Source organism: Ochotona princeps, chromosome 19, assembly GCF_030435755.1.
Source record: "Ochotona princeps isolate mOchPri1 chromosome 19, mOchPri1.hap1, whole genome shotgun sequence".
In the NCBI taxonomy this organism is placed as follows: domain Eukaryota; kingdom Metazoa; phylum Chordata; class Mammalia; order Lagomorpha; family Ochotonidae; genus Ochotona; species Ochotona princeps.
In genome coordinates this window covers 9,092,717-9,116,475 of record NC_080850.1, presented here as the reverse complement: position 1 = coordinate 9,116,475, position 23,759 = coordinate 9,092,717, and the positions used below count along the sequence as shown (strand labels likewise).

Below are 23,759 nucleotides of genomic sequence, written 5' to 3'. Positions count from 1 at the left end.
TCGCTGGAAGCCTGGCTCCACATCCAATATTGCAGGAAGGCCCTGCCTTGATGTTCAGCTTGGAATTGTAAGTTATGAATATAAGAAGAGGCTCTGGTGCAAATCCCAGTTCCCTATGACCTGAGAAAAGTGACTTAAATCCTCTGTGCTCTGATTTCTTCACCTAAGAAAGTAATGATGCCAAGGTTGGACCGCAAAGTCCCATGTGCGGGGCATAGCCTGACCTGTAGGAGGGCTTAATGAGAGTGGGGTGGTGTCCTCGGGCTGGCTGCCTGCTGGGACTTCGGAAGGAAACTGGTGCACTCTTAGTCTGTGTTGAGCTGAGTACTGTGCTGGGCATCGACCACTTCATTTTCATTCTCTTCACCCTCTTAGGAGACGTCTCTTTGAGATGAGGACACTGGTAGGGTTAGGAAGTGTTAGGGCCAGGGCTGAAACATGTGGCTCGTTGGGTTTTGAAGCTCATGCCGTCAATGCTTGTGTTCCCAGCATCATTTGGATAACCCCCTCCCAGGCAAGCATGAAGTTCCCCCTTACCACATCTCTGGGATCCCTTCTCTCAGCCTAGCCGGGGTTGGGGAGGGGGAGAGGCAATCGAGACATTTCTGTTATTTCAACTCTGCTCTGTACTGAAGCTAGTGGAAGGGAAAGCTTGCTGTCAGAGTGACTTGAGGTGTTTCCAGGGTAACCAGGACCAAACGTCATTTTCACTTTTAGAGGCAGACTTGCAGCCACGTGAGATCCAACCCTGTTACTGCTTAAGAGCAGGTGTATTTCCTAGGAGGGTTGTGGTGACCCCTGCTAAGATCTGTTGAGCTCCAAACTCCAAATCCATTGGCTTGGTTCTGTTGGCAATCCTTAAATTTCCAAAGAAAGAAGAGGAAAATGTTGATGAGCCTTTTGGATACGCTTAGAAAAGACCACAAAGAAAATTCGCAAAGGAAGCTGAGAGTGTGGCCTTGCCAGCTGCATGGAGCCCTTGGAGGAAGGAAGGAGTTGGGAGCTGGAATGAGTCCCCTGTGGGAGGAGACCTCTGGCGTGTCCCTGATATCTCAGATGAGATCGGGCACGTTCAGGGTGGTATGGCCATAGACTACCTGACATCTCAGAAACCCACCGCTGTGCCCAGGAAAGAGCTGTCTGGGCAGGACCTGAACACAACTGCTGTCAGAGCCCTCACCCGCTTCCTTGTGGCTGCCTGGTACCTGACCGTGTGCCAGCCTGAGAGGAGGAAGAACAGCTGTGTCATTAGGAAATCAGACACACAGACTACACCACCACCACCACTACCACCACACACAAAATTTCTCTCCTCGCTTCCCTCCCCACTTTTTTTTTAAAGGTTCATTCAATGAGTGCATAATGGTGACCCTTTGTTCCCACCATCCAGCTTCATGCCAGGAGCGTTCCCTGCTCCCAGCTACTTTGTGGAGCCAGATTCCAGAGTGTGGGTTGCTAAGGCCGTACAAAAAATCAGGTAGAGGCTGTTTGCAGCCCAGAGGACAAACGGCTACTGTGCCATCCCGCGGGGCAGTCAAAGCCGCTCTGGCCCCATCGGCAGAGAACAGTGGGGAACTCGGCCCCCTTCCCAGATGCCTCCAGCCCTGGGACCTGCTCAGGCCCCCTGGCATCATCTGCCAGGCACACGCCATCAATGGCAGGGCCACCCTGTGACCTGGTCCCTGGTTCTGGTCTCTCATTCTGCCGAGCATCTTCAGCAGACAAAATTTTCAGCCTCTGTCTTAAGACCTGGCAGGTGCGCCCAGGGCCCAAGTCCTCAAAAGGAATAGACAGGCTATTTTTAGTGGGGAGACATAAATGGGGCTTTGTTTTCTGCCCACAGAGGCTGCAGCAGCCGCAGGGGAGGCTAAGCAGGAAGCGCTTCTCTCGCACCCGTGCTCAGAGGTGCGGGCGGGGAGGCCAGGGTACAACCCTGCTCCCACAGTGTCTCCCTGCGCGGGTTATTTTTAGCCCAGGACAGTTTGGTCTCTGGGAGGCAGGCGGTGAGGAATGCCTGTGAATGGTTCCTCATGCTGAAATAATGGGCTTGTGGCAATCCCTCCGACTGTGAAACTTCCTGTCTCCTCTGTCCACCGAAACCCCGGAGCTGGCCTTCAGTGATAATATATCCAAACCTTTTATTGCCCCTGGCCCTTTTCTGCAGCCCAGCCCTCCTCCCCAGGAAGTCCAGGACTCAACATCCCCCTGCCCCCACCACCCTTTGTCTGGTTGGAACATCACCAAACTACATCCAGATCCATAGCCTTTCTTTTTAAACCTTTCCCACTCCCCAACCCCCTTGAAATGTCTGTGGGGCTTGGAAAAGCTGATAAGTTCTCTGGGATAGAAGTGGTTTAATCCTTTACAAAAATGTGTTCAGGGCTTGCTGCTTGACCTCAGGATTTTCCATTATTTTTCCCATTTGATGTTCCTATGGACTCCATGAATGGGGCCAAGCAGATGACACTCTCTGGGTTGTCCAGGATCACACTGCAGGGCTGAGGGGTCTCATCCGTCTTTATGTGTGTTCGCAAACACCTGCTTATTAAAGACCCCAGTCTCCAGCAAGGATGATCTTGTTCCTTTACCCACAAGGGATTCAAGGCAGTGTATGGAGATGCTTTGGGTATTCACAACTTGCATCTTGTGGGTCCAGGCCAGGGCCACTGCTAGACATCAAAGAAGAATCCAGTCCCAAAAGTCACCAGTGCCAAGGCAGAACTGTTCTCTACCAGATGCTACAACTCGTCCACCGCATTCAGCCCTGCCCCCTGTTCCCCAGCCTGCAGAAGCCTGGGAGGTGATCAGTGCAGCCTTCCAGGAAGAGCTGAAGCCCAGGGGAACCCTGACTTCAAGAACAGTGGCAGATACGTGCCACAGGACATTGACAATGTCACAGGGACCTTCCGTGCTTGCAGGAGGTCAGCTGAAGCTCAGAGCCGTCCTGTGGGATGAAAAGCTGGGCTTTGCGTCCTTCCTCTGTGGAAACCTGACCTTGCCGATGTAACTGTCTCCTAGAATCGATAAGAAGATGTCTGATGCTCAAGGTTACAAACTGGATGAAGCTCAGGCCGTCTTGAGAGAAACGAAAGCCATCAAAAAGGCCATCACCTGTGGAGAAAAGGAAAAGCAAGATCTCATTAAGGTATGTGAGGGTGGGGGCTATGGGCCGGTCTTCGTTTCTGCTGGGCTCAGGTGGGTCCTTTTCATATGCAACACAGACTGCTGAGTTCTCACCCCATGTTGAGCATCCCTAATAAAACCAGAAATCTGGGGCAGGCATTTTGGCCCAGTGAGAGTCAAGCCTCTGCTTGGGAGGCTTGAATCCACTATCAGAGCATCTGATTCCAGTCCGGGGTACTCCACTTCTAAATTAGCTTCCTGCTACTGTGCCTCTCCTGCATCCTGCATCCCGAGGGGAGATGCGCAGGGACTGCCTGGCTTCTGGCTTCGCTGGGGCTGGGCCCATGTTGTTGCGGACATCCGGGAGGTGAACTAGAAGGTGAAAAATCTCTCTCACTCTTGCTGTCTCCTGTCTCTCCCTCTCTCTCTCTCACTCACTCTTTCACTCTGCCTTTCAAGTAAGTAAAAACTGTGAAATCTAAAATCCTTCGGGTCCCAAGTATTTCATATAAAAGAGTTTAATCTGAGCTGGTCTTTGTGGTTTTGGATCCCAGCAGACAGAGGAGGCAAGGGCACTAAGGCACAGAAAGTGGCTTTCCAAGGCCCCACAGCTAGTTTCCAAGGGTAGAGTTGGAATGGAAGCCATCTGGTGTAGTTCAAGGCCGTGCAGAGACCTGGTTTGAAAGGAGGTGGTTTTAACATCCCTGTCTGTAATGTCAAAATAGATTGTTTCTATAAGCATTTCATTGTGTGTTCTTATGAAGCTAAGAAAGGAACAAATGATGACAGACATTGTTTATAATACTCGCCACTGGTGGCAAGTACTTGCATGCATTGTGTTTGGCTTATCTCTTCCATCGATCTTAGGTTATCCCTGTTGCACAGATAAAAAAAAAATTTTTTTAAGATTTATTCATTTTGATTACAAAGGCAGATATACAGAAAGGAAGGAGAGACAAAGACAAAGATCTTCCATCTGCTGGTTCACTCCCCAAGTGGCCACCACGGCCAGGGCTGAGCCAATCCAATGCCATGTGGGTGCAGGGTCCCAAGGCTCTGGGCTATCCTCAGCTACTTCCCCAGGCCACAAATAGGGATCTGGAAGGGAAATGGAGCAGCTGTGTCATGAACCAATGCCCAAGTGGGATCCTGGCACTTTCAAGGATAGGATTAGCCAATGGAGTCATCACGTCAGACCCACACAGATTCTGCATGACTCAAACTCCAAGTGACAAAGCTCCATTCAAAGCCATGACCATTGGACACAAAGCCCATCCTTACCTTCAGTGCCTACGCCTCCCTCTACAGGACCCACCCTGCCATCTGCGACAGTTGGTGACAGCTCCCGTGGGCAGAGAAGGAGTCTGAGGCTCTGAGATGCCGTCAGTGGCTTACTGAAGGAAGCTTTCTTACTCTGAGACGGGTAGCCCAATGTTTCAGAAAGTTCTGCCCAGGGTAGCAGCTCTGACGGTGGAAAGTTTCAGATGAAGTCCTGAGGACGTGAAAGAGTAGGACCCATGTGGCTAGCGGTGAAGAGCCCATTCTCTTAAATCTGATGTCAGGTTCAAATACTGGCTGTCAGTCACCACCTTCTCATCAAGGAAGTGGGGATAAACAGCTCACTCCTCCCAGAGTTGTTGTTAGGCTCCCAGAAAGACCGTGGCACAGCTGCCACTTACTGAATGTTAGCTGTGATCACTCATGATTTTACTCTGGTATTTTGCTTAAACTGTGCAGTGTGTTGGGGTGGCATTATGGCATAATGGGTTAAGCCATGCTCTGTCTAGTATCCTGGTTCAAGCTCCAGTTGCTCCACTTCCAATCCAGCTCCCTGCTAATGCTCCTGGGAAAACCACAGAAATTGTCCAAACCCTGGGACCCCTGTCATCCACTTGGGAGACCCAGATAGAATTCCCGACTCCTAGTTTCAGCCTAGTCTAGGCCAGGCTGTTACACCCACTTGGGGAGCAGATAGAAGACCTCTCTTTCTTGCCTTTCAACCAAATAAAAATATTTTTAAAAAGCCATGTGTGGGCCCGGCAAGTACGACCTATGATTGTTTTATAAGAGAAGAAATTGGGGTACAGAGACATCGCTCTGCTAGTTTGCATCTCGTGACTAGGCAGTAGTGGGGCTGGAGTATGCTCTCTGAGCCTGTACCCACCCAGGTCTGCCCCTTGTAAAGGCCACACATGGTGCCTGCCGCACCTTCAGTACCCACTTGCTACTGGCTTTCTCTATCTCAGGAGGAGAAGGGTGGCAGGGTGGAGCCTGTATTTTGGAATAGGGGTGGTGGAGAGGAGAGCACAGACCCGGTGCTCCCTGCCAACCGTGCCCATCACTGACCCTCCATCCCTTCCCTCAGAGCCTGGCCATGCTCAAGGACGGCTTCCACACTGACAGAGGCTCTCACTCAGACCTGTGGTCCAGCAGCAGCTCCCTGGAGAGTTCAGGTTTCTCGCTGCCAAAACAGCACCTGGACGTGAGCTCCCAGACGGATATCTCGGGAAATGTGAGTAGGCTGTGTGTGCCCCTCGCCCCGGGAGGAGGAGAGGATGAGGGAACTCCCCAGGGTCAGACTGACGGCACCTGGGAGAGGCTGTCATGGGCTCCTGCCTTGAGGCAGTTGGTGGCTCTGCATGGGCTTACTCCCAACTCAGCCCTGTGAAGCTGCTTTCTCGTAGGCTGATGGAACTTGCTGGTGTGCAGGCAGAGCGGTGCCTATGCCCTGGCCCTCAGCATGGCCCGGCCACAGGCTTGCATCTCTAGCACTTGGCAGGAGGCATTTCTGAATGACAGCGTGTCTGGCTGTTTCCCTGCTCTCTGATAGCTCTACTCTGTCTTTTGTTTTTGTTTTTTGGTCCCCCCCCCCCCCAACGGCAAGGAAGCTGAGGATTCCTATCACCTGTTTGTCCCCAGTCAGTATGTACAACTTCGGACAATAGTGTGGCTCCCAGTTCTCAGCTCAGTGTGGTTCTAAGTCACAAAAAGTACCCGTGCAGTCCAGACACAGTTTCTCTAGGTTTTGGAGGAGGAATGACCCTGGACGATCCCTGACTTTGGGACAGCTTTTGTTTCAGTGGATTGGATAACACTAGAATGGCCCTGCCTCCTGGCCTGCGTGGCTCGGTGCAACTCCCGTGTCATAGCTTTTTCCCATGCTTGAGTGTCATCTGGTGAGCTTTAGCTTCGTGCTGCTCTCCATGGAGTGACACCAGAAATGGGGCTGGGCCCTCCTTTTCTGTACCACCCCTGTGTGCTGACCTGCAAGCTACCTTCAGATCATAGTGTTGGCAACCTGACCATGTGCCTTCTTCCAAGGCCTGGGATCTTCTCTCTGCTTACCCAGTACTTCCTCCCTCGGTTTCCCTCCCCTGTGTTCCCAGAATGGCTTTCCTGTATATGGCCTGTCCCTATTGCCTCCTCACCAACTGTCCTCCACGCTTCTATGCCTTGGATTGGCTTGGAGCCATTTGAGGCTGCAAGATGATATTCTGGGCGCTTGTCTTCTGTTCGGGAAGTGATGGATGTCTGAGTTTGGGCCCGTTCCCGTGGCCTGAAGGAAGGAAAGTATTTTTGCTTAACCAGCTTCCCTGCAATGCATGCAGCCAGCCCAGTAATTGGGCTCTATTCTTGGCTCCTGCCCACGCAAGCTGTCAAGTCTCTCATGAGCTCCTGAAATCCAGCTCAGCACCATCCACAGTGGCCATGTCACTCCACACTTTGTTCTTCTCCTGCAGTTCGGCACCAGTGGCAGCAATCAGCTGGCAGAGAAGGTCCGATTGCGCCTTCGATATGAGGAGGCCAAGAGACGGTAATTCGAGGCTGGGGCTGGGGGAGGGGTGATTGCAGCAGCAGTAACCACTGGTGTGGAGTGGCTGCTTGGCACCTGGCTTAGTGCACCTCTCATCTCAGTCTGCCCTCACAGAGGTTCTGAAGGCCCATGCCACAGTCTGTGGGTTTTCATCCTCTCCAAAGCACAGGAAGGAAATGACTTGTCCAGGAGTCCTCATGGATGCTTTGAACACGGATGTGTTTGACCTCAAAACTGAGTTCTCTTTCTACGTGCCAGCCTCTGCTTCCATACGCCATGTTTTCCAGTGACCCTGTAGGCGGTGTGGGTGGAAAAGGCTCATGTGCAATTTCAGCAACGAGCTGAAAAGACTATGACCCCAGGCCTGCTTTCCTGGCTCCTGCATCTTTGCATTTGTGTGGTGTGAACTCCTCGGGTTTGACTGTTCCGTGCCCTCACAGAACCCTAAACAGTTGGGTTCCACTCTGAGAAGTGAGATTACAATTGACAATAGTAAATCTGACATTTGTAAAACATCTGCTAATGGGCCTGCACAGATTGTTGATTGCACTAAAGCATGTGTGTATCCATCGTCTTATTTGACTGTAAAAACAGCCTTATAGCATAAGATCTGTCTTATTAGCTCTGTGTAGGAGAGGAGAAACGTTAGATCAAGGTGTTTCATGACTTTCCAAGGAAATAGAGTCAGGAGTGACACCATGGACAGTTTGATCCCCAAATTTGTGCCTACCAGATAGGAAGCCAGCCTTGTTGAGAAGGAATCACCGGAAAATTGTACAGGTGAATGCCACTTTCTGCCGCCCTTGGGCTAAGTTCCTGGCCCATGGACCTTCTTGGCCAGGCTGACTCTCCCAGTGTCCATCTACCAACTCAGTGTTAGCTGCAGAACTCTGCTGCAGCAACAGAAACAGGAATCCAGAAAGAAGGGAGTGCATTGGCTCATGTCACCCTCAAGTCCTTGAATCACTAGCTTCAGGCACAGCTGGATCCAGGGCCTCCAGTGAGGTTCCCGCACTCAGCGTCCCTCTTTTTCTCCGTCCTGTTTGCCTCTGTGTAGGATTCACTGTCCAGCAGGTTTTCCTGTTGAAGTGGCAGGCACTTTGAGGCTTCTTTCCTGCAAGGTTTGCAACCCCAGTGGAAAAGCAGTCCTTTCCAACAGTTCTCATAGGTTTTGGGATTGAGATTCAACAGTATATTTGGGTGAACCAATCATTGTTACAAGGTGGGGTGGGAAAGAGTAGGAATTAGAATTCCCTGGAGGTGCAGGCATGGGTCATGTGCCCAGTGCTGGGAGGGGGATTGAGGTCAGCTTTGTGAAAACCAAGCAAGAGGGGTGGTTTTCGAAAGGCAGGTTGGAATCTTGTTAACAAAGGAAGGGGGGATCAGATACCAGTGAAGCAGAAAGAAGCAAGTGTCTTGTGTACTGCTTCAGCTCCCCCAAAACAGGGTCCAACAAAGCAGTAGTGCCTCTGTATTTGGACTGTATCCTCTGAAGGAGACCACTCCTCTGAACTTGGATCTGTTGCAGCCCACAGTAGTGCCTGTCTTAGACCATGGGTCCCAAAGAGACTAAAGAATGGAAACCTTTGCTCCAGGGTTGAGTTCTTGACCTTGTCAGCCAGAGCTTGCTGGCTCCCCTGGTTCTGTACAGCTTCTTGCCACACTCTGTGGTATTAGTTAAAAGTCAAAGCAACCTGCTGGATGGGCAGGCAGAGGCTGTGTGGCTTCAAGGAGGACAGAGCTGTAGCTGGCCTGGCCTGGCCTGGCCCCTAGCTGGCTTTTGGGGAGTGTGTCAGCAGAGGAAAGGGTGTGTGTGTGTGTGTCCATCCTTCTGTTTGTCCCTCTACCTTTCAGATAAATAAATCCTTGTCACTCTGCCTTTCAGCTAAATAAATCTTTAATAAATTTTTAAATTTCTGATAGGACACTTGGTTGGGGAATACACAAACCTAGATGTGTTTCTCAACATGGAATTTATGCTGCATATCAGAATCTTGTCTCCAATAACATTTTGTTGAAATAAGACCACATTGTCTGCAGTATGGGTTCTTGGCCAGTAATGGCCATGGTTGTGGTTTGTACTCTGAGGTGAACTTTATTCTCCCTGAGCATCTGTCTGCCAAGGTTAACAACTGCTGTCTCATCTACCCCTTTCCGGTGGGCTGGGCTTAGGACATGACAGCTGAAGACACCTAGCAGAGGTCAAGTCCTAAAGCATCATGCCGTGAATACTTTTAGATACTTGGGGCAATATTCTTAGTTCTACTGCCCTCTCCCCCACTCCCGCAGCCAGGATGATGTCTTGAGAAATTAGTCAGAGGCAGGACTCCCAATCAGTTTCTGATCCTAAATCCATGCTCGTGCGTACTGCAGCACCACCATTCTTTGACCTGAGAATGCGTGGATGGCATTGTAGTCCTAGTAGCCCATGCCTGCCATCGGTTTAGCACCTGTTAGGTGCCAGACACCCTGCATATGTTTTTGCTGACTTACACAGCCATTCTGGAGGGTGAGTAATTGTTTTTTCCATCTTCAAGGGCCAGAGAGTTTGCTCGCTGTTACCTACCTAAATAATACCAGCAGTAGCCACAGAGCCATTTAGAAAGAGCTTCCTGTGTACCCAGGACTGTGCTCTGAGGCCTTAAAGATGATGTCATGCATGCAGCCTTTCGAGTACAACCCTCCGAGAGATGATTGATTTGCCCAGGGTCACACAGCAAGTGCTCAGAGGCTCTTGCCTGGTAAGGATTGCAAGGCTCTATTGTGGCAGGCTTGATGTTCCTTGGGGCAAGCACATTGTGTCACTTATGTTTGCACCACCCACCACCCACCCGCACCCCACAGAGCTGCCTGTATTGTTCACACACGGTGGATGGTCAGACGAACACATTGGTTAGATAGAAATGAGTTCTCTGGGACATTGTAGTGATCCAAAGGAAGACTTTCGGGGATTGTTGTGAAGGTATCCTTTTCTACTGGACCCTTGGTATGACAGTCTGTTGCCTTGCTGCCACCTTGCTGTTGTGACACGCCAGTCACACTTACCTCTCTGCCCCCAGGATTGCCAACCTGAAGATCCAGCTGGCCAAGCTGGACAGTGAGGCCTGGCCCGGAGTGCTTGATTCAGAGAGGGACCGGCTGATCCTCATCAATGAGAAAGAGGAGTTGCTGAAGGAGATGCGCTTCATCAGCCCCCGAAAGTGGACCCAGGGCGAGGTGGAACAGCTGGAGATGGCCCGGAAGCGGCTGGAGAAGGACCTACAGGCAGCCCGGGACACCCAAAGCAAGGCGCTGACGGAGAGGTGGGGCTGGGGCTGGGGAGCTCGGGGACCTTCCCATGCTGCAGGTGTGTCCTGCAGTTCCCACCCACTCCAGAGACCACACAGCTTTGCAGTCGCTAATCAGGGATGTACATTCAGCATCCTGCACACAGCTGCCCTCGGATTTCACATGCGACTTGTGTGACTAAGGAGTCTGCGCAGGTGTTTAGAACCAGGTCTTCTGATCCTAGTAAGCTGCAGGACTCTGTCATGGAGAGCAGTCCTTCCAACCCTGTGACATGTACTTCATGTTTTGTATGGTGACCTAAAGTACGCAACTTTCACAAAACAGTGCAGACTCTTTCTGGGTCCTCTGTTACCTGGTTTCTATTGTCCAGTTGGCCTTGCATAAGTTATAGGTCTACATAGTCTGCCAGGTACAAATAGAAAATATTTAGAAAAGATCGCATCTACAGTAATCATGGACACATTGGTTTCTTCCTCGTCATTTTCTGAATCATACATAGCACTTACAATGCATGAGGTGTTTTAAGTTATTCAGAGATGATTTAAATGAGAGGATGTGTGCCACCTGCAGGCAGATATTGTGCAATCTCATATGAACAGTTTGAACTGTACTGGATTTGATATCCTTCGGGGAGGTGGGAGGGTGGTGGTTGGGCACAGTCCTGGAACGCATCCTCTATGAATGCCAAAGGATGACTGCCTTTTTTTTTTCCACATTGCTTTTGATGCACTGAATTGATTTCACTGCAGGCTTAGGATTTGGTGTTGGCACTTTGGAAATCACTGTTAGAGAGGTATTGAGAGTTTACAAGACTGTGTGCTTCTGCAGGCCAAACGGGGTAGAAATATTCAAGGTCCACCTGTTAGGCTGAAGGGTGTGCACCCCCTTTGTCTAAAACAAGTGCTGTCTTCTCCAGCCCAGTAAGTTTGTGTGCAGATGCTAAGCTACCCGAGAGCTTAATATTTTAAAAATGGGGGGTTTTTTTGCTTAATTATTGTTTAATGTCTAAATATTGGCAGTGAATCCCATTTTGTATAAATCCCATTTCAGGTTTGGTGTAATCTGACAATCACTCTGCCTTGCATCTTCACACTTGACTTCGATCCCCTCCACACCCCTTCACACAGACCGTGACACAGTATTCACTGTGGGTGCTGCAGCCCCAACTTCACACCCCACGCATTCCTTCTGTCCATCAGCTCGTCATTCATTCATCCCTTTAAGAAACATTTTACTGCAAGTGTTCTGTATTCAAGGGTTAGGAATTAAGCTATGGTCCTTGATCTGCTGATCTTCAGATGTGTGTGTATGTCTCCTGGGTGCTCTCCACTCAGGCGACCTCTTATTCCTGCCCCCAATACCTGCTCTCTGAGGTGTGTGTGAGAGAGAGAATATGTGTGTAGGAATATCGTGAAGGAGTATATGTGTAAGAATGTGTGGGTATACATGAGTGCATATGTGAGGGAGATTTGTGAGTTTGAGAGCGTATAAGAGTTTGTGTGTGAATAACTGTGTGTGTTAGTGCTCAGGAATGGGCAAGAAACTTCCTCCTCGTGTGGTCAGAGACAGAGAGCCAAGTTACAGAGCAGACCACATGCCTGTGCCCCAACTGGGGTCATGTGGGCAGCTCAGGTGCTGATATTTGCAATCTCTGCCATCCCTGCCTTGAGCTGTGCAGCTTGCAGTCCCTTCCTACCACCAAGCTCCATCTGCACAGGACTAGGGTCTTGGTGGCCTCTCTTGGCGTTACAGAGCCCCTTGGCAGTGAGGCACTGTCTCCCATGGAACACTTTCTGAATACACAGGTCTCCAGGGTACCACTTCTTCTCTAACGTGCACTGGCCCTGAAGAAGAACAAAAAAAAACTAGGACTGGAAAATGTGGTGAACAGCCCTTTGAAGCACCTGCTAGAACTTTTCTTCAGTCTCTAAATTCCTGGTCCTGCTTTCTCCATGATGCTGCACGTCTGGGATCGGGTCTGGGTCCGTAGCCACTTGTGTCTTCAGTAGTGGGCAGACCCTTCCCAAACCTCTGCACTCAGTCCCGGTCCCCTGAAGCCATGCCGCTGCTCCTGAGAAGCCCTTAACTGTTCTTCCTGTTCCCAAACAGCAGCCAGAGTGAACATAGCAACCCTACTCCTTGTTAGAAAGAAGGAGACTTTCCACCTGATGACCTTGAGCAAGTCACTGCCTGAAATGGGTTTTCCTCATAGGGAACAAAAAAAGAGAGGGGGTGTTAACATCCAGAACCAACATTGTCTGGAGGAAGAGTGATGGGCCAGATTGTGAATCAAGGTTCTTCCTGCTACTAAGAGTTTGGTCTCTTAAAATCAGAATTATTTTCTTAGACCCTGTGAGCTGCACCATTTCGTCTAAAATCTCCCAGTTACCCAGACGTTATCCCTGTCCTTTTTTTTTTTAAAGATTTATTTATTTTTATTAGAAAGACAGATATACAGAGAGGAAGGAGAGATAGAGAGGAAGGTCTTCTGTCTGATGACTCACTCCCCAAGTGGCCGCAATGGCCAGAGCTGAGCTGATCCGAAGCCAAGAGGCTGGAAGCAGGAGCCTCTTCCCGGTCTCCCATGCTGGTGCAGGATACCAAGGTTTTGGGCCATCCTCTACTGCTTTCCCAGGCCACAAATGGGAAGCGGAGGAGCTGGGGTATGAACTGGCACCCATATGGGATCCCGGCTCATGCAAAGTGAGGATTTAGCCACTAGACTATCATGCCAGACCCGGTTAGTCCCTGTTTTACAGAGGAGACAAGCTCATCGAACATCACCAAGTAGCAGACCTGGGATTCAAAGCCTCCAAGCCCAGGCTTGCTATAGGGTGCTTTCCACTCAGGTGACCTCTTATTTCTGCCCCCAGTGCCTTCTGTCTGAGGTTGATGGCACAGTCAGGCTGGGGAGGCCAGTCTCTCCAGTCCCCCAGAGCTGCTGAGTGGGCAATGCAGGGATGCTGTGGGCAGGGTCTTAGGTGAGGGAAGGACAGGAAACCACGTGCTCCCAATGAGGAGGCAGCCCGGGACATAGTACATCATTTTGCTAGTGCCTCTAAGTCTGTCTGATTGTCTTTCTTACAGCTCACTGTTTCATGTGTGTGTTTATAAATTTCCAAGTCTGTTTCACTCACCTCTCCCTTTCTGTCCCCTCCAGCCCCTGCCTCTGTCCCTCCTTCCATCCTTTCCTCCCTCCCCATCTGTCTTGGAAAAGGATGATCATGTTCCTCACCTTCACAAGTTGGGAATAGGGGTGGTCTCTCCCGTTCAAGGTGCCTTTGCAGGTGAGAACGGTACATCTGGGAAAAGCACACAGCAGGTCCTACTGCTCCTTGCTCTCCCCCCGACCCCCTGCCATGGCCCTCCCCACTCCTTCTCAAAGCTAGTTTGCCAGGTTACCTGGTAAAACCTCAGGACCCATTCTTCAGACCTGAGACACAGCCCAGGCCCTTGCATGTAGATTCATACTGAATTCCAACCTCATTTTCTGGTTCCCCTGCTGCACTTGATGTGTTCTTGGCCTACTGGCATGTACTGGCCATCACACACATGCCATCTGGCCTGCTTCGCCCAGTGCCGCTGGGAGGAGGCTTCCACACCTGCTACCCTGCCGCGTTCAGGAAGTCAGCTTGACTCCTGGTTCCCACAGCTTCCTGTCGGGGTCCAGAGAGGCCCTTGCGTTTCTCCCCAGGACATACGTCTGCAGCTTGTCTACCAGAGAGGAGGAAGAGGAAAGTGGAAATGATGGGCTCCGGCTGGTCCTTGATCCTGAACTTCACTGCATTTCTGGGCTTGCTCTTTTGAAAGATTGGGATATTCCACAGCCTGCTGGTTTTCATTCCAGGCTCCATCTGCCGGCCTGCTGCCCCACCCTCACCAGCCCCAGGCAGAACTCTGGCAGATGGCATCAGGGCTTGAGTTGATCAAGATCCCCGCTACGAGCTGTGCTGCCCCCTCCCTCTAATCTCACAGGTTCACTTACGCAGTGACAAGCCCTGTCTATCTTTTACCACTTGTCAGTCCTTCAGCAGGCCCTTAACTTCTTTGCAAGGCATGTGTTGGGGGGCCCTGGTCTGTTCTTAGAAGGATGGCATGGGTAGGTTTCTGTGGAAGCTAGCCCTTTATCCCAGGCCCCAGGTTAGATAAACTGTGTACTGGATTAAACTCCTGGGTCAGTTAGTCCCTCTCTAGCAGGACTGCCTAAAGGGCTTTCCGCTGGAGCCAACGGGAGCACATGTCTGTGGGAGATTTAACATCCGGGTCTTTCAGCAGAACACGTGATCCTGGCCTGTCTCGTCTGGAAGAAAAGTCATCCATTCAGCAAACACTGAGCGTGGTGGTGGGCTGGATCCTGGGTGCTGGCTGAGGTGGTGCCATCTTGCATTCCCCATGTATTGCAACAGCACAGGAATCTCACCATGCCTTGGGACCTCTGAGAGGCCAAATCAAATGGCACACTGCCGGGTCCTCCTCGCAGTTCCAATAGGACCCAGGAATGTGCATTTTGGTGAACACTGTGTGCCCTTTGGGGTGCAGGTGGTCTGTCGTCAGAGCTGAGAACCCCAAGAGCATCCCTGGTCCTGGTGCTGGCTTTGTCACCACCTGTGACCTTGGAGTGCGCTCACCCCAGAGGCTAGAGGGAGCCATATGCCTGGAGCCAACACATGCCCTGCTGCCACCCACACTACCCTCCAGGGGGATTTCAGGAGAACCTGGGGACTGAGTTATGAGCCAGTCTCCAAGGGTCTCTTCCAAACAAAGATGCTGCTTCTAGGAAGGTGGTGCTGAGCTGGGCTCTGATCTCAGGTGTGCCTGGGTGCAGATCTTTGCTCCCAGTTCTGCTCAGTGTCCCTCTGGTTGCCCCTGCTCAGCCCTGCTAGCCCACATCCACTCCATCGCTGGTGCTGGAGACCTCATTGTCTTCCTCATTTCCTCCAGCCTGTGTGCTTCATCTGTCTCCCTGAGCAGCAAGACGCACCCTATCTCAGTGACTCCATCAGAACCTCCCTCCCTGCCTCAGTCTCCCACCTGCTGTCTCTCTTCATGGCAGCCGTGGTGACCTCCTAATGAAAACTGCTTTCCTCGTTGATTTCCTACCAACCCCTGTCCATCTGTTGTCTCAGCTAAAATGTCTCTAACTACTCCAGTGTCCACTCACTATGTTGCTGTAGCTTAACACAGTAGAAGTTTAATTCTTACTCCTAAAATGTCTCGTTGGGTTTCCCTGGTTGGCAGGCAGCCTTCCATGTAGTCTTTTAGGCACCTGATCTCTTTCTGTTTGTGCCATCTGATGCTGCTGGCTAGGGAAGAGTCAAGGCGACACAGCTGCTTCAGCCTGATGCTCGGGCTTTCGTGACATCCCATTGGCCAGAACCTGACCACTGTGCCCCATACTCTCAGCTGGGAGGGCAGTCTGGTGGGCCAGGGCATAGACAGATGAGCTCCAGCATTCTCAGGCATATGATGTCAGTACCCCAGGAGGCTCATCTGCCAAATCCTCCTGTGCCCTTCTGCACTCTGTCCCATGAACCCTGTCACACACGGTGTGACTTCGTTAGGTGGGCATTGCTTTCATATCAGTTCTCTGCCCTCCTGTGTTGTTTACTCCTTTATCCTCAGGGCCAAAAGCAGGGTCTTGTGTGAGATGTAATACTCAGTATGTATCTCCCTCTCAAAGGGGAGAGGGAAAAAGGCAGGAGAGGAGTGGTGGTTGGAGTCCTGATTCTACCACTGATTCCACAGCTTGGAGTAAGTTATGTAGCTTCAGAGCCTGCATTTCGTAGTATGATTGTGTAACTCAGTCAAGACATGGTCGCAAACCCCCTAGCACAGTGCTTGATACATAGCGAATCATACAGCAGTTATTGGGCCCAGCATGATGGCTCAGTTGGTTAATCCGCTCCTTGCAAGTGCCAGGATCCCATAAGGGTGCTGATTCGTGTCCCAGCTGCTCCACTTCCCATGCAGCTCCCTGCTTGTGTTCTGGGAAAACATGGAAGATGGCCCGAAGCCTAGGGATTTTGTCCCCACGTGGGAGGCTTGGAAGAAGCTCTTGGCTCTGGCTTCAGATCAGTTCAACAGCGACCGTTACAGCCACTGGGTGAACCAGCAGATGGAAAATCTTTCTCTGCCTCTCCTTCTTTCTGTATGTCTGCCTTTGCAATAAAAATAAATGAATCTCTAAAAAAAATAGCAGTTTTTATGGGATTTTAATATATGAGTATGTGGAAGGTTTATATTTCCAAACCCCACAGTTGGATGCTTCCAGAAAGTTCTTGTGTGTCTACTGGTTAGAACATGCATCTGTGCTTTTTTGTGTGGGAGGCAGGAGGCTGGATTCCATCGGGCAGCTCCTCATGTCTTCTTTCCCTGCAGGTTGAAGTTAAACAGTAAGAGGAACCAGCTGGTCAGAGAACTGGAGGAAGCTACTAGGCAGGTGGCAAGTCTGCACTCCCAGCTGAAAAGGTGAGTAGGGAAGGGGGGTGATGCTGCTCTCAGGAGTCCCAGAATGTGCAGTCCAGGCTCTGTCCTCAGTGGCTTAGGAATGGACATGTGGCAGCCTAGCAGGTGGTTGGTCTGGCTTCCCTGGCCTTGGCCTGTTGTGGCTAGAGGCAAGGTCCTTCACCTCTCCAGGCTGAGGAAGAACCCCTGATTGGGTGCTAGCCTGTCTTCGGCCACGTAACTTTTGCATAGAAACCTTGGCCTCTGGGGGCAAGAGTGCTTGGCTGGAATTGAATATTGCTTTTATCTTAAATTTTCTAGTGATGGCCTTCGATTTATGGCAAGTAATACTGCTTTTCCAATAATAATTGTGATGTAAAATTCCCTTTAATTATAAATGTCATGAAATAAGTTGATTTCAGGAAAGATAGCAAGATTTGTCACTTCAGGCTGGATTCAAACATGAAACAGGCTTTGAGCCTAGTGGAGTACCTGAAATTGATTCTCTTAACTCCTGACTCCAGTTTCTTGCCAGTGGAGATTCTAGAAGACCATGCTTGGGGCTCAAGTGATTGGGTCCCAACACCCTCATGGGAGACCCAGATTGCGTCCCCTCCTCTCAGCTTTTTTTTTTTTTCTAAAGATTTATTTTTATTATTGGCAAGGTAGATTTACAGAGAGAAGGAGAGTTAGAAAGATCTTCCATCTTCTGGTTCACTCCCCAAGCTGACACAATGGTCGGAGCCAAACCGATCCAAAGCCAAGAGCTTCTTCTGGGTCTGCATCTCAGGTTCAGGGACCGAAGGCTTTGGCCCATCCTCTACTGCTTTCCCACACCACAAGCAGGGAGTTGGAAAGGAAGTGGAACAGCAGGGACACAAACTGGTGATCACATGGGATCCTAATGCATGCAAGGCAAGGATGTAGCCTCTGGGCCACTATGCTGGGCCCACTGCCTCTTAGCCTTGTGCCCAACCCAACTGTAGCTGTGGGGCATACTTGGGCAGTGAACTGGCAGTTAGGATCTCTATGTCTGCCTCTCAAAGAAAAAGAGCAAAAAGAGAAAATAAAAGTGGAATAAAATCGAACAGCACAGTGTGGCCTCTGGAGGTTTTGGGAATGGTGGCGAAGAGGAAAAGGATGAGTGCATTTGGAGACAGCTCCCTGGGCTGTGAATTCCAGCCGCGCCCCATTCTGGTCATGTGGTGTCCTCCAGGTGAGGTGAAGGCTCTGCTGCATTCCTAGTGTTCTCAGGGCTTTCCAGAGCAGGTGCAGGAAGTCCCCCATGGCTCACCCTGTGTGTCTCTTCTCTGTCCCCAGCCTGTCGAGCAGCATGCAGTCCCTGTCCTCGGGCAGCAGCCCTGGTTCCCTCACGTCCAGCCGGGGCTCCCTGGCCGCCTCCAGTCTGGACTCATCCACCTCGGCCAGCTTTACCGACCTCTACTATGACCCCCTCGAGCAGCTGGATCCAGAATTGCAGAGCAAAGTAGAGTTCTTGCTCCTAGAGGGGGCCACGGGCTTCCGGCCTTCGGGCTGCATCACCACCATCCATGAGGATGAAGTGGCCAAGACGCAGAAGGCCGAGGGAGGTGGCCGCCTGCAGGCCCTGCGCTCCCTGTCTGGCACCCCGAAGTCCATGACCTCCCTGTCCCCACGCTCCTCTCTCTCATCCCCATCACCCCCCTGCTCCCCTCTCATTGCCGACTCCCTCCTGGCTGGAGATGCCTTCCTGAACTCCCTGGAGTTTGAAGACCCAGAGCTGAATGCCGCTCTGGGTGAGCTGAGCCTTGGCAGCAGCCCCCAGGAGAGATACCGGCTTGAGGAACCAGGACCAGAGGGCAAGCCGCTAGGCCAAGGTAGAGAGAGTGCCGGGCACAGAGGATGGGACCGGGGAGGGGGGATTGCGGGCAAGGAGGTTTTGTGCTTGCAACCCCTTTGATTATTGGGGGTCAGCATTTCTGGCTACTCACTCTGTACCAGGTCTTTGTGTGTTAGAAGGTTAATGCATTCCTTCAGTAGGTATTAATTAACTCAGTACAGGAAAGATTTTCCATGGTGAAGTCATTCATTCCATAGATAGGAAGTTGCAAAAAGAATGCACAGATAAGTATAAATTAAAGGTAAGTTGATTTGGATGCAAAGAAAGTTTGAAATCTATGGCTAGCTTTTTTTTCATGATCTGTTGTCCATGAACCTCTGGAAGACCCAGCCACTAAAACCAAGTCCAAGGTCTTCTGCTTAGTGCGTGTCCTTGGATTTGTTCCTTCAGTGTAGATGCCCCGTGCCAGGCATGGGGTTGGTCCCTAGGTGTACAGTGTTGAAGCTGCCAGGGTCCTTGTGCTCCTGCAGCTTAGGTTCATGGAGGCACAAGCAGTCAGCATGTTACAAAGACCATAAAACGGGGACTGGAACATGGCCTTCCCAGTTAAAGGTGGGACTGCTGGTTCAGATTGGGTTATGGTGGAAGGAAAGAGGAGGGCAGTAGAAACCTGAATGATGGGAGGGAATGAGCCTTAGGCAAAGCAAGAAGAAAATGGCCAGGGCAAGAGGCTTAGAAACAACCAACCAACCAACCAGTCCAGGAAGCTGTCAAGAGTGGGGGTCCCCAGCAAGGCGGGAGAATTTGACAAACTGGAGCATGCAAAGCCCGTCTGTGCCAAGGAGTTAGATGTTGTCCCAGCAAGGAGCTTTGGAAGCCAGAAAATGATGACTTCATTTTGCGTGGAGTCAAAAAGAATGTTCTCCTGTTAATTGAGGTGCACAATGGAACCTTCAGAAGAGAGAATGATGCTGACGATGACGACTGAGATGGATTGACTGAAATCAGCCATGGTGGTTCACCTTGGTTGGGGATGTATTTTTGTGTTGGTGAAATGAGTTGCTTCTGCCCATCTCAAAAATGAGAAACCTGAGATTCAGAGAGTTAACATCACTTTCCCTGGGTCATCCAGGCCAAACAAATGAGGAAGTCTGGGTTGAAATATGGGTCTTTTGGACCCCTGAAGGCAGCCCCATTAGTGTCATGCTGCCTCCCCTCCACACCCCCCAGCCTCAGGATGGGTAGCAGCTTGTTGTGTTGGTATTTGTTGGTGACACCTGTGGGTCACCTGTGGTGGTGCCTGCTGAGCCCACCAGCCCATGTGGCACTGGGTGTGAAGGTCATGACTGAGTCGCTGCCAGGAGGGTTACCTGGGGCTCCTTTGCTTTCCCGGCATGCCTCTCGACTACAAACCACCATAACAGCCATGGTTGATTGAGTACAGGTGTATGGGATCCAGATACTGTTGTATATATTCAACAGTTCTATGAAATGGGTGCTTTTAAGAAAAAAGTGTTTTATTTATTTTACTTCTTTTAAGTGTATTGAAAGACAGCCATGGAGAAACTTTTCATCCGCTGGTTTACTCCCCACCCCATGGCCACAACAGCTAGGACTGGCCGGATTTGAAGGGAGGAGTCAGGACTCCATCCTGGTCTCCCCTGTGAGTGGTGGGGACATAAGCTCTTGAGCGTTCACTTCCTCCAGGGATGCATAGCAGAAGCAGATAGGCAACATCCCAAGCAGCAGCCTAACCTCTGAGGTCAAGGAACCTGCTCCAGAGTGAATGCTGCTTTACCCCCAAGTTATAGGTGGAAAAAAAAAAGAAGTGAGTTTGAAAATCTTAAGTGCAGTTAGGCCCCGGGTGGTGGTGCAGTGAGATTGGCTCCAGTACCACTTGTCTGTGTTGGTGGTATAGTGGTGAGCAGAGCTGCCTTCCAGTACCACTTGTCTGGAACTCACACCATTTTCCTGGCTTCTGTTCCTTTGCAAGTACCGCTGGGCGCTAAGGGAGGAATGAAGCGGCTTCCTTACTGGAAGCTTCCAGGTGCAGGTGTTCCCTTAGAAGAGGAGCCGAGAAACCCCAGAGGTTCCCTCAATAGCGAGGGAGTCTTGCTGAGTGCTTTCAAACAAAATAAAAACAAGCCTCCTACTATAGCAGGTGGCAAGCTTCAGAAAATTGTTCCCTAGAGAGGAGAGGGTGCAGGTGGGCCTCCTAATGAAGCGCAAGAAGCATCTGTGATGGGGGCCTTAGAAGCCAAGGCAGAACTGCTTGGACCCCAGCCACATCCTGCATCCTCTCCCATTGTGGACATTGTTCTTGGGGCTTGTGGACGGCATCAGCACCTGGGGCAGAGGATGGTATTTCCTCCTTGCTATCTCCAGAAGCCTCCCCTGCAGCGAGCCATGCCAGGCAGAGCTCAGACGCTAAGCAGGTTATGCGATTAGTACCGCTGTTCAATCAGCAGACAAATTAATCTCCTTAAGTGGTTTAGAGGAGGGTGGAGATGTGGAAGTCTGAAGGCAGGAGGTCTCCGGGAGCCCTGCAGACACAGGCTGGGAAAGCCATCCTCTGATGGTTATGGGGCTGTCCCAGGCTTGCCTTGTCACCCAGCCCTTCCTTCAGTGTGCCCGTCCCACAATCTCCATGAACCTCAAAGTGCTTTGAGCCCCCACCCTTATGTGGTCTGTCCTGGTACCTGACAAACACCAGGCACTCAGGGGTGTTAGTGGTGAGGTTGAAAGGCCTGAGTTTGGCCTTCCCCATCTCTGGGATGGCAGGGAAAATCTTCCGCACCTTTGTGGCTCTGAACTTGGCCATGGTCCCTTCACGCCCTAAGTGCTCATTCTTCTGGTAAGGAAGAAATGTGTAACAGGTCCTGAGACCTAAGTCAGAAAAACTTTCAGGATTGGAATTAAGAATAGGGTGGACAACAGACATGGCACAGGAGGTTAAGATAGGATGCCCACGTCCCAGATCCAAGTGCTGGGTTAAGTCCCAACTTACTCGGCTTCCAATTCAGCTTCCTGCTAATGCATCCTGGGTGTCCGTGGGTAATAACTCAAATAGTTTGGTTCCTGTCACGCATATGGGGGGAGACCCAGGTGGAATGTCTAGATCCTGGCTTTAGCCTGGCCCAACCCTAATTGTTCTGAGCATTTGGGGAGTGGACCAGCAAGTGGGAATGTATGTGTGTGTGTGTGTGTGTGTGTGTGTGAGAGAGAGAGAGAGAGAGAGAGAGAAACTCTTACCTTTCAAATAAGTGGAAATAAAAAGGAATGGGATAGGTTCATTGCGAGAGTAGGTGTATGAACCCTTCCTTGTCTCCCCAAAGAAGTCAGGGTTGTTACCTTTGCTGGGTCAGGAGGAGGGTTGTAAGAATGAACCCAATGATGTAAATGATAGTTCTGTAAGGAGAGTGGTCATGAATTCCCTGCACCTGTTTCTGTACTGAGGGACTGCTGTAATGTCTCCTAGGTCCACCCCAATAGCTCTGTAATGTTAATATTCTGGTTTTATCTTTGATGAGTTAGAGGCTGACAGTGGTCAGTCGCTGTCCTGAAGTAGGAAAGGAACAAATCGTGGAGCCAGCATTTAAATGCAGACTCCGGCATCTGCAGTGCTAAACACAGAATCACATGAGAGCCCTTCCATGGCCCCTAAAACAAAGCAGGCCCGCAATGTGGCATTCAGAAGGGGGCAGAGTTTTGTGGCACTGTCTTACGACCAGGAGGATCCAACAGGGGTGTCATAAGGCACTGCCCTGGTTCTTGAACTCTCCTCCTTTTCTGTGCTTCTCCCTCTGCCCTCTCCAGCCGTGAGCACAGCTCAGGGGTGTGGCCTGAAAGTGGCCTGCGTCTCAGCCGCAGTGTCTGACGAATCTGTGGCCGGCGACAGCGGTGTGTACGAAGCCTCCGTGCAGAGGTAGGTCCCTGAGCGTGGCAGCCGCAAGTGAAGTCTTGAGTAGGCAGGGCCTGGGCCTGGAGGAGGACTTGGGCTTCAATCCCAAGAGGTGCACAGCAGGGTGATGCAGGTGACCCCACCTTCCCCAGCAGTGCTACTGAGGGCCGAGCCGAAGGTGCAGATGCATTGGCTCTAGGAGGGCATTCAAAGGTGTACGCTTAGTGGGGCAGCTGTGGAGAGAGGAATGCCTCCTTAGAGTGAGGTGTCCAGAGTAAATGATGGCCCCGGAGGCAGAGGAGACCCAGACTTTCCTCCTGGAGGGGCCGCTGCTTCCAGATGAAGACTCAGCATGCTGATCACCTCTCCCTGTTACCTTTCAGACTGGGTGCTCCGGAAGCCACTGCCTTCGACAGTGATGAATCGGAAGCAGCAGGTGCCGCCCGGGTTCAGATTGCCCTCAAGTAAGTGACAGAAAAGAACAGAACAGAGAGAGTAGAGCGCGTGCAACCCCTGTGTGTGTGCAACACGTAGCCAGCGCTAACTTTCACAGCAGCCCGGGGAGGAGGGCAGAGCCTGCAAGGTGCTGCCCATGGTGATGAAAGGGGTTTCAACTTGGTCCCTGCCTCCCTGCTCCCCATTTGAGGATGAGAAAGCCTCTTGCCAGGGCTTGTGGCTCACCCCGAGGTGTGTCTACTCCCTGCTGCTATGGCTTTTGTCTCTCTGTGTCCCCCTTGATGTTTCAACAACCTGAGCTGAAGGCTACCCTGGAGGACTGCTCCCCAGATGTGGTCCATACCTGCAGTGTTCTCTGTTTTCTCTTGCGAAAGGATGCCCTCCGTGGCTTTTCAGTGACAATGAATTGCTGACATGTCAATGTCAACGAATTTCACACCGACTTCTGGCTTCTCTTTACATATTCAAATGATTGACAGCTCTGCACCTCCATCCCTGGGCCTGTGCTGTCTTGCTCAGCAGCGGGCAGCTCCTTCCCTCATGATTGCTGAGAGAGAGGGTTAGAAAAATGTCTTCCCAACAGGTGCTCCATGTGTCCGTTTTCCTTTCAGGTATGATGATAAGAATAAACAGTTTGCAATATTCATCATCCAACTGAGTAACCTCTCTGCTGTGTTGCTACAGCTGGACCAGAAAGTGTGAGTATGTGCCTCAAGAGGCCTATCTGATGCTCTTACCCGCCCACCTCCATCCATATGCAGCTGGGGGTAGTTCATACTCATGACCTTGATGCTGCATGCCAGCACTGTTGCTGTAGATACAGGCACAAGAGGATTTCTGACCCTTCCGCCAGTACGTCCTGGCCACCTGCTATGTGGTAGCTCTAGGAATTAGGGTCCTGAGCAGACCCTTTA

At 51.1% G+C, this 23,759-nt stretch overlaps 1 protein-coding gene across 1 annotated transcript in view; it reads left to right on the top strand.

The window, feature by feature from the left end:
- WWC1 (WW and C2 domain containing 1) overlaps nt 1-23,759 on the top strand; it is a 152,362-nt gene that overhangs the window by 92,400 nt on the left and 36,203 nt on the right. The window contains exons 6-14 of the mRNA XM_036496995.2: nt 3,019-3,145; nt 5,489-5,635; nt 6,864-6,937; nt 9,997-10,239; nt 16,604-16,693; nt 17,990-18,525; nt 22,305-22,413; nt 22,773-22,853; nt 23,457-23,543. Of these exons, the coding sequence (XP_036352888.2) occupies nt 3,019-3,145; nt 5,489-5,635; nt 6,864-6,937; nt 9,997-10,239; nt 16,604-16,693; nt 17,990-18,525; nt 22,305-22,413; nt 22,773-22,853; nt 23,457-23,543 (1,494 nt within the window). The remainder of the gene's footprint in view (nt 1-3,018; nt 3,146-5,488; nt 5,636-6,863; nt 6,938-9,996; nt 10,240-16,603; nt 16,694-17,989; nt 18,526-22,304; nt 22,414-22,772; nt 22,854-23,456; nt 23,544-23,759) is intronic.